Source organism: Mytilus edulis, chromosome 10, assembly GCF_963676685.1.
Source record: "Mytilus edulis chromosome 10, xbMytEdul2.2, whole genome shotgun sequence".
In the NCBI taxonomy this organism is placed as follows: domain Eukaryota; kingdom Metazoa; phylum Mollusca; class Bivalvia; order Mytilida; family Mytilidae; genus Mytilus; species Mytilus edulis.
The window spans coordinates 13,392,538-13,405,031 of record NC_092353.1 but is presented as its reverse complement, the minus strand read 5'-3'; the positions used below and the strand labels follow the sequence as shown (position 1 = coordinate 13,405,031).

Below are 12,494 nucleotides of genomic sequence, written 5' to 3'. Positions count from 1 at the left end.
ATGTTAGCGATTTCTGTAATTTAGTTCTTTTTTATTTTGATATTACCAATATTTCTCCTATTAGTTCAACAGAAAAAAATGGACATTAACAAAAATGTATGCTTCTTTCGGAGGAAGATTATGAGCTTAAATGAACGGTGACCCCATATTTTTATTTTATATTTCTATTAGGTATAAGATAAAGTTTAATCATAGAAAAAAATTGCAAAATCCTATATTAGAAAAAAAAGTTGATTTAGACCTGTGAGCCCCACATCTGTCAATAGTCATGATAATGTATTAGGAAAATGGCTTTCAATTTTCTTTCTGTGTATTTTTGAATTTAGTATTTTGCAAGAATTTTAACATGGTATTGAAAATATCAATATTCTTTGAACAACTTCATAGCTTGTTGCATAAGGGTTCTTGTATTCTCAGCGTCTGCATTTAATATAAAATTCCTGAAATATCCCGTGATAAACTTGCAAATTTCCTTTTCGTCTGCTGCGGCACTTCCTTCCTAGAATGCTACACCATATGTAATATTAGAATTTATTTTACTTCAAGCTAAAATGCCATAGTTTGTTTGGCTAATATGAGGCTGTTAATTTACTCTACCACATAGCTGAGCGGGTGACAATTTTTGGAATGTCACCCTCTTTTCTAGACCAATAAAAAATCAATAATTTAAAGGACAATGAATTGAATTTACATCAAGTTATCAAAGACAATGCTTAAGTTCTACATTTTGGCTCAGATTTTAATATTTGATTCAAAATAAAAAATAAAACATATTGCTTCACTTCTGTTGATTTTCATAATACCCATGACGTTGTTATACGACCGCAAAAATTGAAAATTTTTTGGTCGTATATTGGTATCACGTTGTGGACGTCGTCCGAAGACATTTCAGTCGGAAAGCAAGCCCTTAGTAACGACCGTTGTTGCTTCTTTCTTAAGACAACAATGGGACTGATATTAAAACCTGCCATTCTGAAATTGTGTTAATTTCGCGGCAAAAAAATTTGGCGCCAATTTGGAAGTTTTTCTTTTTTTCTGTTTCTTACTTGCCATTAGGGTCAGAAATAGAATTCTTTCGATTGTTTAAGATAAAAACGAAACGAATTTAAATGACCCAAGCCGAGATTAAATGAATCATTAGATTTAAAACTCATTAATTACTATAGATAAAAGGATTAGGACAATTATAATAAATTCATGATAATTTAATGTAAAGCAGACGACCTCATCAGAGACGGTTCACAACTTATTTCGTGCCACGCGTGATTTCATAATTTATAGCACATGACCTTTGTAAATATTTGTGTAGACTATTGATTTTATTTGTGCATGATTTGTATCTGTACTTGTGTTTTTAATTATTACGAAGGACCAGAAATGGAGATTGAATGGAAAAGGCACACTGTTCATTGTATCTAGTTTACACAAATCTCATACCGTATTTCATGCATTCAAATTTATGATGACACACTCGACCTCGGATGAGTCGAACCTCGGATGAGTCAAATACTTTGGTCCGGTCCCTTTGACTTCGACACAATGAGGTTTGACTGTATTTATTTGCGGAAACATAAACTTTTTATCCGGAAGCGTCATCTTTTTTTCCAGAAAAGTAATGCCAATTTGCGGAAACGTAAAACGCCAGTTTGAATAATATGAGTTAATAACAATAATCTTTTGATTATTTGTACAAGTATAGTTATTATTTTTAACTGGTTGTTAATTGATTTCACAATTATCCTCTATAATTTTTCGAGTTCATTTAATCTCCCTTTGAACTTCAATATCTATTTTGCTTAAAATTCATTTTTCATTTAAAAAAAAATACACCTTAAAGAATAGTCAACAATACAACAACAATACTGGTACATGTATATCGGTAATGTGCCAGTATTGTTGTTTTAAAAAAAAAAGTTACAATACTGGTACAAATTTTTATACCAGTATTGGACAATACTGGTACATGTATATATCAGTATTGGGATCACCAACTACATGAGATCTAAGAGGACAACTTGATTTAAAGGAGCAAGAAGTTTGATAAATACATATGGTGCAGTCCCGTGTATCCGTGCACTTAAGACTTATGACTTCACTTCATTCAACTGATAAAACCAATAATTGGATTATATTGTGTGAACACATTCATAACATACTTTTATTTCATAAAATCTTCTGTTTGTATGGTTTCATCATCTAGATTTTGTGTAATGTGTGTCCAAAATTACAGAAACCCCTGTTCTTAGAGTTCCTCTAATGTCCGGTGATTTCGTTAATGCCTTCCAAAAATAGCTTAAAAGGAAAGATTTTATACTACGAAATATACCAGAGTTTGAACCAAATACACTGCCAAGAATACAGAGCAAAAATTATTTTAATCTGATATAATTTTGACCTAAATAAAACAAATTTTATCTGATGATGTTATTTTTTAATGGAAATTGGCCAAATATATGGCAAATCACAGGAATATCATTTATTTATTAACTCTTGAACTTATCAATTTTATTCTTTTTTATCCCTTCGGAAGGCTAAAACAATACCAAGAATGATTTTGTGATCTCCTGTAGTTGGTGATCGCAATACTGGTATACCAGTATTGTCCACAATACTGGTATAAAAATTTTGTACCAGTATTGTATTCCAGTATTGTACCAGTATTGTGGGTTTTTTTAAATAAACAATACATATAGGTAATTAATCTATTATTAAAGTTGTCATAACAGTCACATATATATATGCATAATGATATTAACATATGACATGACAATTTCATATAGCATGTATAGAATGATTGTTTGTTTAACTGATGATGCCATTGTTGATACACTGTGATTGTAATCAAAGAAACTTTTAAATCTTCCGATGTTTTTTTCTTTTAAACTGTTAAAAGGGAACCATACTGTCTCAGCATTTTAACAAACTCTTTACTTTCTTCCATGTTTTCTTCCATCTCTCTTTTTCCAAGACTCGTATATTTAAGTGAATTTTATTTTGACATTAATGCTGTTATACCTTCTGTATCATCAGCATTTATTTCGTTTTTTCTTCTTCAGATGGCATTTCTGCAACCCCCACTTCCCATATTGATATTTAGGTATTCAGTCTGCATGTTACTAGATTACATGCTTGTTTAGCATGTTAGATAGCACCTGTACGGCTCTCTTACTGTAGGAGTGCTTGTCTAATACATGTATTAGTACTTGAGTATATATCTGCTACAAATTGTATTGCCCATGGTTCTGAATCAACTGCTTTAACCACCCTTAACATTTATGTAGACAAACTAGTTAATTTGATTATAATCAGGTTTCCCTATTAGCAACTTTTTTATGATTAATGGATATTGATATCTTTTATCGTGTTTATTGAGAAAGATTTATAAGAAAATGAAGACCAGCAAATGCATATGATCTTAGTATACATGTATTAAAATATCTGTAAAAAAAATATACATGGCATACATGTAAATGCTGAATTTACAGTGTCATAGTGTAATAATTTGCTTGAATTTATTAAAATTTATAATAACTCGGATAATAAAATTAAGCTTTTTTTTTTTTTATCTCAATTGAATTAATTAAAAAATATAGAAATATGATAAAATTATTAGCAATTCTTCTTCTTCTTCTTCCAGGTAAGGAACCGGATTCAATATTGAATGTTCATGGTTCCAAGCGAAAACTTTACGCAGTGTCGGGCAACACAGAAAGCTTTCTCTTGGCTATTTACAAATACATTTAAAACGTTCGCAAAAATATACAATTAAAATTATTTATATAATTAAAAATTGTTTGAATAATATGAGTTAATTACAATAATCTTTTGTTTATTTGCACAACCCTTAAAGTATAGTCAACAATACAACTACAATACTGGTATATAAATAATGTACCAGTATTGTTGGTGGGTTTTTTTTAAAAGTTACAATACTGGTACAAAATTTTATTGCCATCACCAACTACAGGAGATCCTGATTTTGTTTAGGTAACTTTGTTGATATGACAAAATCAGCTAATGCATGATATCACGGGCCGCGCAGACACCAGGTACTCCACTGTAACTTAATTATCAGCCAAATAATCTTACACAAACCATATGTCTTCATTGATAAATAAATTATTTAGCTAGGTCTACTCCTCAAAACACTAGATAAAACATCTGTGTATATATACATCTTTTACAATAATTACCTTTGTTTTTCACAACAAAACATTGCTTGAGCGGTCCAATATCACTGAACGTTTTTTCTAAGCTTTCATTGTTCGTACTAAATGGTAAATTTCTAATAAATAATGTTTTGCTTTTTCTCTCGTCCATGCTTTGCAGATGTACTGGTTTTAAACTCTAATTACTGCTAACGCTTATGTAATGCTTATTTCTGACAAGGAACCAGATATATCATACAATAATCTTAGAGTCAAGGTAGGTGACAAAATTCCGAAAAAAAATACGTACAAGCGGGAGATTTTGTTTGTACAACAGTAGTCAATAATGGGTAATATATAGCTATTGTAAAAAAGAATAAGACCCTTTAATGGTAAATAACGTTTCAACCTTTTTAACAAATATATTCTGGCTGAAATAGTTTCACATATATTTTATCAATTTGAATTGACCATGACAGGTTTTTATCAATATGATTTCCGAGAAGTTTTTCAACTGTAACCATTATCTAAAGCGATATTATTTTGTGATAAAACACATAAACATTCATTACAGTTTACCAGTTTTCTGTCTGATCCAACAAGCATACATTTTGATTTCTTGCTATTTATCGTCATATCATTTTCTTTACACCATTTAATAACATTGTTTAAGTCTTTATTCAAACATATATTTAAATTTACAATAGATTTAGATGACAAATGTAAAGTTGTATGATCTTGTATCATCAGCATATAGATCAGATTCTGTATATTTTAAGGTTAATGGTAAGTCATTTATATAAATGAGGAACAATAAAAGTATAGAACCTTGAGGAACTCCAAAAGCTACAGTTTTATATTCTGATTCAGGGGTTCCTAACTTAACTTTTTGCATTCTCTGAGAGAGATACGATGAAAACCAGAGTGGTCATCACATTTGTATAATTTGAGTTTTGATAAAAGTATATATTGTGATTTACCGTATCAAAAGCCTTCTTAAAATCTAAAAAGAGAATAGCTGTAAAATTTCCATTGTCCAATTCTTCTAACCATTTATCAATTATTTTAATGAGTGCTGTATGACTGCTTTTGTATTCATAATTTGTGCAGGGCGGCTTTAGGGGGAGGGCAGCCCCCCCCCCCCCCCCCTTTTGGGAAAAATTTTGGTTGCATATTTAGGGAATCACTGAAGCGTGACTGGAGCGGGCCTAGCTCCTCTTAGGCCAGTCATTGGGTCCCCCACTTATAAAAAAATTCTGGATCCGCCACTGTTGTGTGTGGTTAAGAATAAATATAGTTGTTTAAAGACAGTTTTTTTTTCAAATGACTTGGACACAGTGGGTAAAATTAAAATAGGTCGATAATTTGTTGGGTCTGTTTTATCCCCTCCTTTAAATATGGGAGCAACTTTAGCAGATTTTGATATATTAGGAAATATTCATGTACATAAACTAAGGTTTATTATGTGAGCAAGGGGGCTTGCTACAATAGACCTTGATAGTTTTTAAATTCTTGGTCCAACTCCATCAGTTCCAGTTGATTTAGTTATGTCTAGATTTTTTTGACCTTGTAGAACCTCGTCATTTGTGACAGTATATAATGAGAACTTAGTATCATCAATTATTTTTGAATTGACATACGGTTATTAATTTTCTCAGATTTAAAACTTTTGTGAGGATTTGATATAAGCTGCTCACCTACTGTGCTGAAATGATAATTTAAGCAGATAGCAATATCATTTTTGTTTTAACGTATACGACCGTCATCCGTATACGAGTGTCTGGATTGAATTGAAAAAATAGACAAAAAAAATACACAAAGTGCAGAATAATGAAATTAAAACAATGGATAAAACTAAACAAATCCTTGGTATAAATGACATATATTATTATATGTTTCTGGCCTGAGGGCCTGGTTAGTGTTCCTAACTTCTATATTCTTAATTTTTCAGACCATTTTTCTCGGTTCATTATTCATTTTTACCATTAATTTATATTTTAAAACCCATTGTTTTCTATTCTCTATTATTTTGCCTTATTTTTCTCTCCTCCTTTTTTGGCTCTTCATTCTGCATTTTTTACCACTATTGTCTAGTATAAATCATTTACCACTATCGTCTAGTATAAATCATTTAATTTGGATGTCACACGTCTTTTAAATGATGCTAACGATATCAACAAAGGACGACTGCAACAAACATCTAAAAGTAGATCTTGATAAAATGGTCACAAATTGGACCAAAATTTGGCAATTGATATTCAATCCCTCAAAATGTTATGTCCTTATAATAACCAAAAAGAGACAAACCATCCATATTTCAACTACAACATCAATGGACTCATATCCTCAGTTGAATCAGTTGAATCAAACCCATACTTAGGAGCTGAACTTACCAACACAATGTCATGGAACATTCAAAGTTGTCACTAGGCTTCATTCGAAGAAATATTGGATCCTGTCCAGATGAAGTAAAAAAACAAGCCTATCTTGTCCTTGTTCGACCTCACCGTGCTTGAATACGCAAGCAGCGCATGGGACCCTTACCTACAAAAGCATACACACCAGATTGAGATGGTCCAGCGCCGTGTAGCACGATTTATCAAAAGGATTAGTAACAACACTTTTAGAAGAATTAAACCTGACACCACTAGAAACGAGAAGAAAAATAGCACGTATAACGCTCTTTCATAAAGCCATCCATGAATAGGTTGCTATACCAATTTCATCACACATTTTAAAACTAAGTAGAACTTTGAGAATCCATCAACCGAATACAAAGATCTTTACAAATCAGGCCAAACAAAGATATTTACAGGTACAGTTTTTTTTTCCTCGGATCATCAGATACTGAAATTAACTACCAGAGATTGAGAGCAGTGAGGAATTCAAGACCAAACTTATCAAGCTTCTCTGTATAGTGGCTAACCAACACGAACAAAAAATAGATGATATTTTCAACCAGCACCTGTACATAAATTTTGGGCATGTTTATTAAATGTTGTATACAAATTGTTGTCATGTTGGAAGTCGTCAAACTAAACTTTATACTTGGGTGAATGTAGATGAAATGTTTCCGCTGTCTATCAGCTCGTAGACATAATTTTGTCGCGTGACACTGACGTCAGCAACGCTTTTTCATGATTTACTCCTTCAAAATGGAATTAAGAATTAAATTATAAGGAATGACTGACGGTTAGATTCTTTTAATTGTCTTTTCGAAATAACCTTAAAAAACACTATTTTTTTAATAAACTGCTACGTACTCGACACAGGCACCTGTGGTACTCGAGTTTGACTTATTTAATGTGCACCACATTTTTTTATGTTATTTCGTCATAAACAGAAAATAATTATAGTCATTCCTTAAATATTAATGATACAAGTACACTCCGAGACTTCTACGAAGGTCATCACAATGACAAGACGTTTTGATATTATTCAAATTCAAGATATCATGATTATGAACTTAATAAGATATCTTGTTTTATTTATGATATATCTTATTTAAAAAGTTTATGATACAGAGATATTGTATTTACTTTATAAGATATCTTATATCTGTAATAGTTATCCCATGGTTGTAATATATGTCTCTGTTATAATATATTTTATGATCTTTTTACTATATAGTATATAGACGTTACGCTGAGAATCTGCCGCTAGCTTTTAAAAGATTTGAATGGACAAAATATATAAATAACTGCATGGTTAGATATTTAGTCAGGAGGTTCGTTACCACAAATTAATTGAAACCTAACTAAATTCGTTCATAATCACAAGCTAGGATTAATTGGTTTGAAAGTTTGGCCATAACTGTATACAGTATATACACTTTGATATAAACGGGATAGCACATCCTAATTTTTTTAGACGATGCTGTTAATATAAGTTTATCAATTCGACACTGTAGTAAGAACTTTGAACATTGCCTTTATTGGTTCTTACATTGTTTTCTTTATTAATGAATACAGATTTGAATTATGAGGAGAAGTCACAATATGAGAGTAGACATTATCAAACAAGTTACTTTTTTCAAACGTTATTGGAAATAATTGTCTATATATTATCGTGAGAAAAAAAGTTGAGAAAAAAGCACGTCAAACAGATAATTTGGTTTTCTGCGAATAGATTTCGTAAAATATGAGTCCTTGACATACGCATTGTGAGACTTTTTAACATGATCTAACTTATTTTAGACAGTAGAACAGACAACACCAATCACAAACACATATATATATATATATACACTATATACTAGACAAAAACGAAATGCAACAATGTATTACTCGTTCGTTTCGTTACATGTATGTATGTGTACAGAACAAAGTACTACACAAATTTATTCGTTTTGTACAATGACATCAACGAACTAACAACAGTTACATGTAGCCTTCATCATTATTTACAACATAACAACGAACAATCAAACCTTACTAATAATGTACAAAACAATAACGAACAATAACCGATACTCAGTATATACAAAACAATAACGAACAATAACCGATACTCAGTAGGTACAAAACAATAACGAACAATAACCGATACTCAGTATATACAAAACAACAACATGCACACTTACATTGCTAGCCTGCTTTTCTGACCATGTTTAATTATTATGTCGGGAAAAAAATCACTCATACAAAAAACATACCCCCCTTGAAGTTAAAAGGTTTCTACCTTATGTATCATTGTCATACCCCCCTTGAAGTTAAAAGGTTTCTACCTTATGTATCATTGTCTTCTGTTACCTATTAAACTGATATTATTGTTTTGAGATATTTAACTTTGTATAAGTCTCAGGTTTATATTCCTTTTTTAACTTGTAATATGTGCGTAGTTTGTTTTGCTTTTCACCTGACAAACATGAGAACAAATAATTGACATATCTTTCTTGTAATATCTTTTTCACTGCAGATATGAGTTTTCCTTCTGACATAGTTCCTTTATTATTCCAAACATGGTCAAAACGAATGAATTTTAGAAACTGAAAAATGTGTTTATTAAAGGTACATGGAAAGGTACAATCAACATCTTCAATTGACTTATATGCTAATTTTGAAAAATTCAAAAGAGGGTCTTTATACAAATATAGCCAGTATTTAAGAGACTGCAAAATAACAAATATAGAGATTGGATAACGACCAAGTTCTGTCATACTGGCTATATTAGAAGCATTTTTAGTGGCACCAAGTACAATATCGAATGTGAACGTTTTCAGGTGCAAAATTTAAAAAAGTTTTTTCTAAATCATCATTTGAACCTTGTGTTAATCTTTTGTCCAAGTTAAGAATGTACGAACCCCACAATTCACTTCCACAGAGGACTGGTTTAACACAGGAATCAAAAAGTTTTAAAAGCAAAGGTGTATTATTATGTGTACAAAGAAATTTACGTTTAATCATGAAAATTACTTTAAGTGCTTTCTTACTAAGATCTTCAACTGCAGTACTGAAAGAACCAGATGCTCTCATTACAATACCTAGGTATTTATACTCTTGAACACTTTTGATAAGATTTTGCTCAAAATAAAAATTACAGTCTTTCAATAATTTACCTGATTTGTTGAATACTATTATTTGAGTTTTTTCTATATTCAATAATAATTGCCATTTTTGACAATAAAGTTCCAATGAGGATAAACAATTTTGTAGCCCTTCTTTGGTTTGAGACATTAAAATTATGTCATCTGGATACATTAAACAATTTAATCTTGTATTCCCTATATCTACTGGATCACACTTCTTATCAAGATATCCTGGAAAGTCATCAATAAATAAATTGAAAAGAAGGGGACTCAGTATACACCCTTGTTTAACACCAACATTTGAGAGTATGGAACCAGTCAGTCCAGAATCAGCTAGTTTAACTGAATATTTAACACACGTGTACATATCTTTAATCAAATGGAAAATATTGCCATTATTATATGTACTATACCTACAATCATTCCTTATATTAGATATAGTTGATGAATTGCTTTTATCTTTTGTCTTAAACCCTGACCATCGGTCATGTACATCATGCAACATTTAAAACATCAAAAATAATTGACCTATTGTTTTGAGTATCTGGGGAACAGAGTTTAAATACTTCACCGATCCATACAATCCAATTTCCTGTTTCATACACATTTCTCGGTAGTAATTTGCGATTTCCGTGTGAATCTTTTATAAATTTACATCGTACCAATGTATGCATTTTTTAAGAAAATGATATAGAAACAATTAAACAGACAATACAAATACTGACCTAATTTTTCATCCGACATCTTGGGATGACCGTGAATGCAGTTACGGTCATCAGCTTTACCCCAGTGTACAATGAGGACATGGTTTACTTATATGAAATCTGCCTGAATGATGTTTAGACCATGAAAGAATCCTATATTCCAAATATAGCTACATGTATTCTATTATTCATAATAAATAAGAAACTCACATGATAAATAATCTATAAAAAATTGGATAGCAGCAGGTGATCCCCGAAAATAAGATCAAGGAAACTTCGTAACATAAGGAACCTGTATACTTTTATCTTTTAAAATATAAACTTTTAACAATTGGTTTATGTCTTTGCAGCAAGACAGGCATTCCCGCTATGCATTGAATTCTACGACTGTTAAGTGCCAGACTGAAACCAAGTCCATCATTGAAGTTCATTTGTTTAACCAATCATCAACAAAATCAACTTGTTAAGTCCCATACAAGGAATATTGATGTTATATTTGCATTCAATAAAGAGATTATGAAGATTTTTTTTTTAATTTTTGGTAACCTCAAATGTTCTACCTGCTACAAGCTATATCATTTATCAGATTCGAGTCGGCATATCAAAGTTTGTTTTAAATAATTCAATTGTTCTGAGTTTCACTGGATTTTTCTTCATATTGGTAAAAGGTGTAAGTGTAAAAGTGATGTCTCTTATTGACAAACAAGTGAATCAGCTTCAAAGTACATACAATAACACTACACAAAACTTTGTAAGTTACAAGTCAATACCAGTTTTCTTCTTATTTCCCATGTGCCATTCCAAAAGTATTCTACTTTAAAATTCAGACAGCCAGGTGAAGTATTTCTGGTTATATCTTGCTTAAATTGGACTATTTGTTCGACTATTTTACTGAATATGTTTTCCAAAGATTTCCCTAAGAAACTTAAGTTTCATTTTGTTGGGCATATTAGTTGATTGATGGGGACCAGGATAAACACCAGTTTTAAGTATTAGAAGGATTCTTTGTACAAAATGTGGTTCATTTGATATGGGTGTCTACTGTCTAGTATGTTGCACAATACCAAATGATTGGACTTTCTTTAAACTAAACTGTACTATATTTAGTCTTTCATTGTTGCTTTGATTCAGCTGTTGTAGAGTGTAGACCAGGCCTAAGGTGCTCAAATATATATTGACAGAATTTACAGTGGCTTGTTGGCAATCTGTAGCAATTGCTCATTTTCTGCCCCAAGATTGAAATTTTAAATTTCATGCATTTGATTGGAGACAGGAATTTTCTGTAATTATCTTGAAATTTTTTTTATGTATTAGAAACAGTTAAAAGGATAAAAATCAAAGTGAGTGGAGGATTCAGTGGACACCAGCAAACATCTTGATAAAAGTTAAATTAAAACATGGATAGGTTTAACATCCATAACTACCAGTGGCAAATATTACATACACATTAGAACCTTTGTAATAAATCTGAACCCTTTATTGTATAAAACACATTTAGCAGGATTTTTAACATGCTAGTTCACAGGAAACAGTTTGCAGAGATATGTCTTGTTTTTTTGTAATTTCGATAATGCAAATATTGAAATTAAAATAGCAACACTTTAACATGCAAGTTTTACAAATTTTCAAAGCCAATGAACCATGACTGAAGGTACATGGCTAAACAATCTCCATGGAAATGAGGTGTGCCAATGCTAATACAACTGCATACCAAATACCAGTGACTTATCATAAGTAGTTCCCTTTAAACAAACCTAAACACTAACAAATACATGTAAACTAAGCAAAATATCCTAGTCAATAAACCATAACTGAGGGGTAGGGGTCAAATAATCTCCATGGTAATGAGATGTGCCAATTCTTATACAACCAAATATCATTGGCCTTTCATTAGTGGTTCCCCATAAATCGACCTAATCACAAACTAATACATGAAATTAAGCAAAAGTTTCAAAATCACAGACCTTGACTGAGGGGTCTGGGCCAAATAATCTCGAAACTGCATATTGACCTATAATGGTTTACTTTTACAAATTGAGACTTGGATGGAGAGTTGTCTCATTGGCACTCATACCAGATCCTCTTATGTCTATGGAGAAAGCAACTATCTCCCAA

The 12,494-nt window shown here is 31.3% G+C and overlaps 2 protein-coding genes across 2 annotated transcripts in view; one reads left to right on the top strand and one right to left on the bottom strand.

Moving 5' to 3' along the window:
• Positions 1–4,386, bottom strand: part of LOC139493444 (RNA-binding protein 28-like) — a 53,028-nt gene extending 48,642 nt beyond the window's left edge. The window contains exon 1 of the mRNA XM_071281847.1: positions 4,194–4,386. Coding sequence (XP_071137948.1) covers positions 4,194–4,320 — 127 coding nt within the window. The 5' untranslated portion in view covers positions 4,321–4,386. The remainder of the gene's footprint in view (positions 1–4,193) is intronic.
• Positions 1–12,494, top strand: part of LOC139493479 (importin subunit alpha-1-like) — a 343,903-nt gene that overhangs the window by 290,776 nt on the left and 40,633 nt on the right. The window lies entirely within an intron of this gene.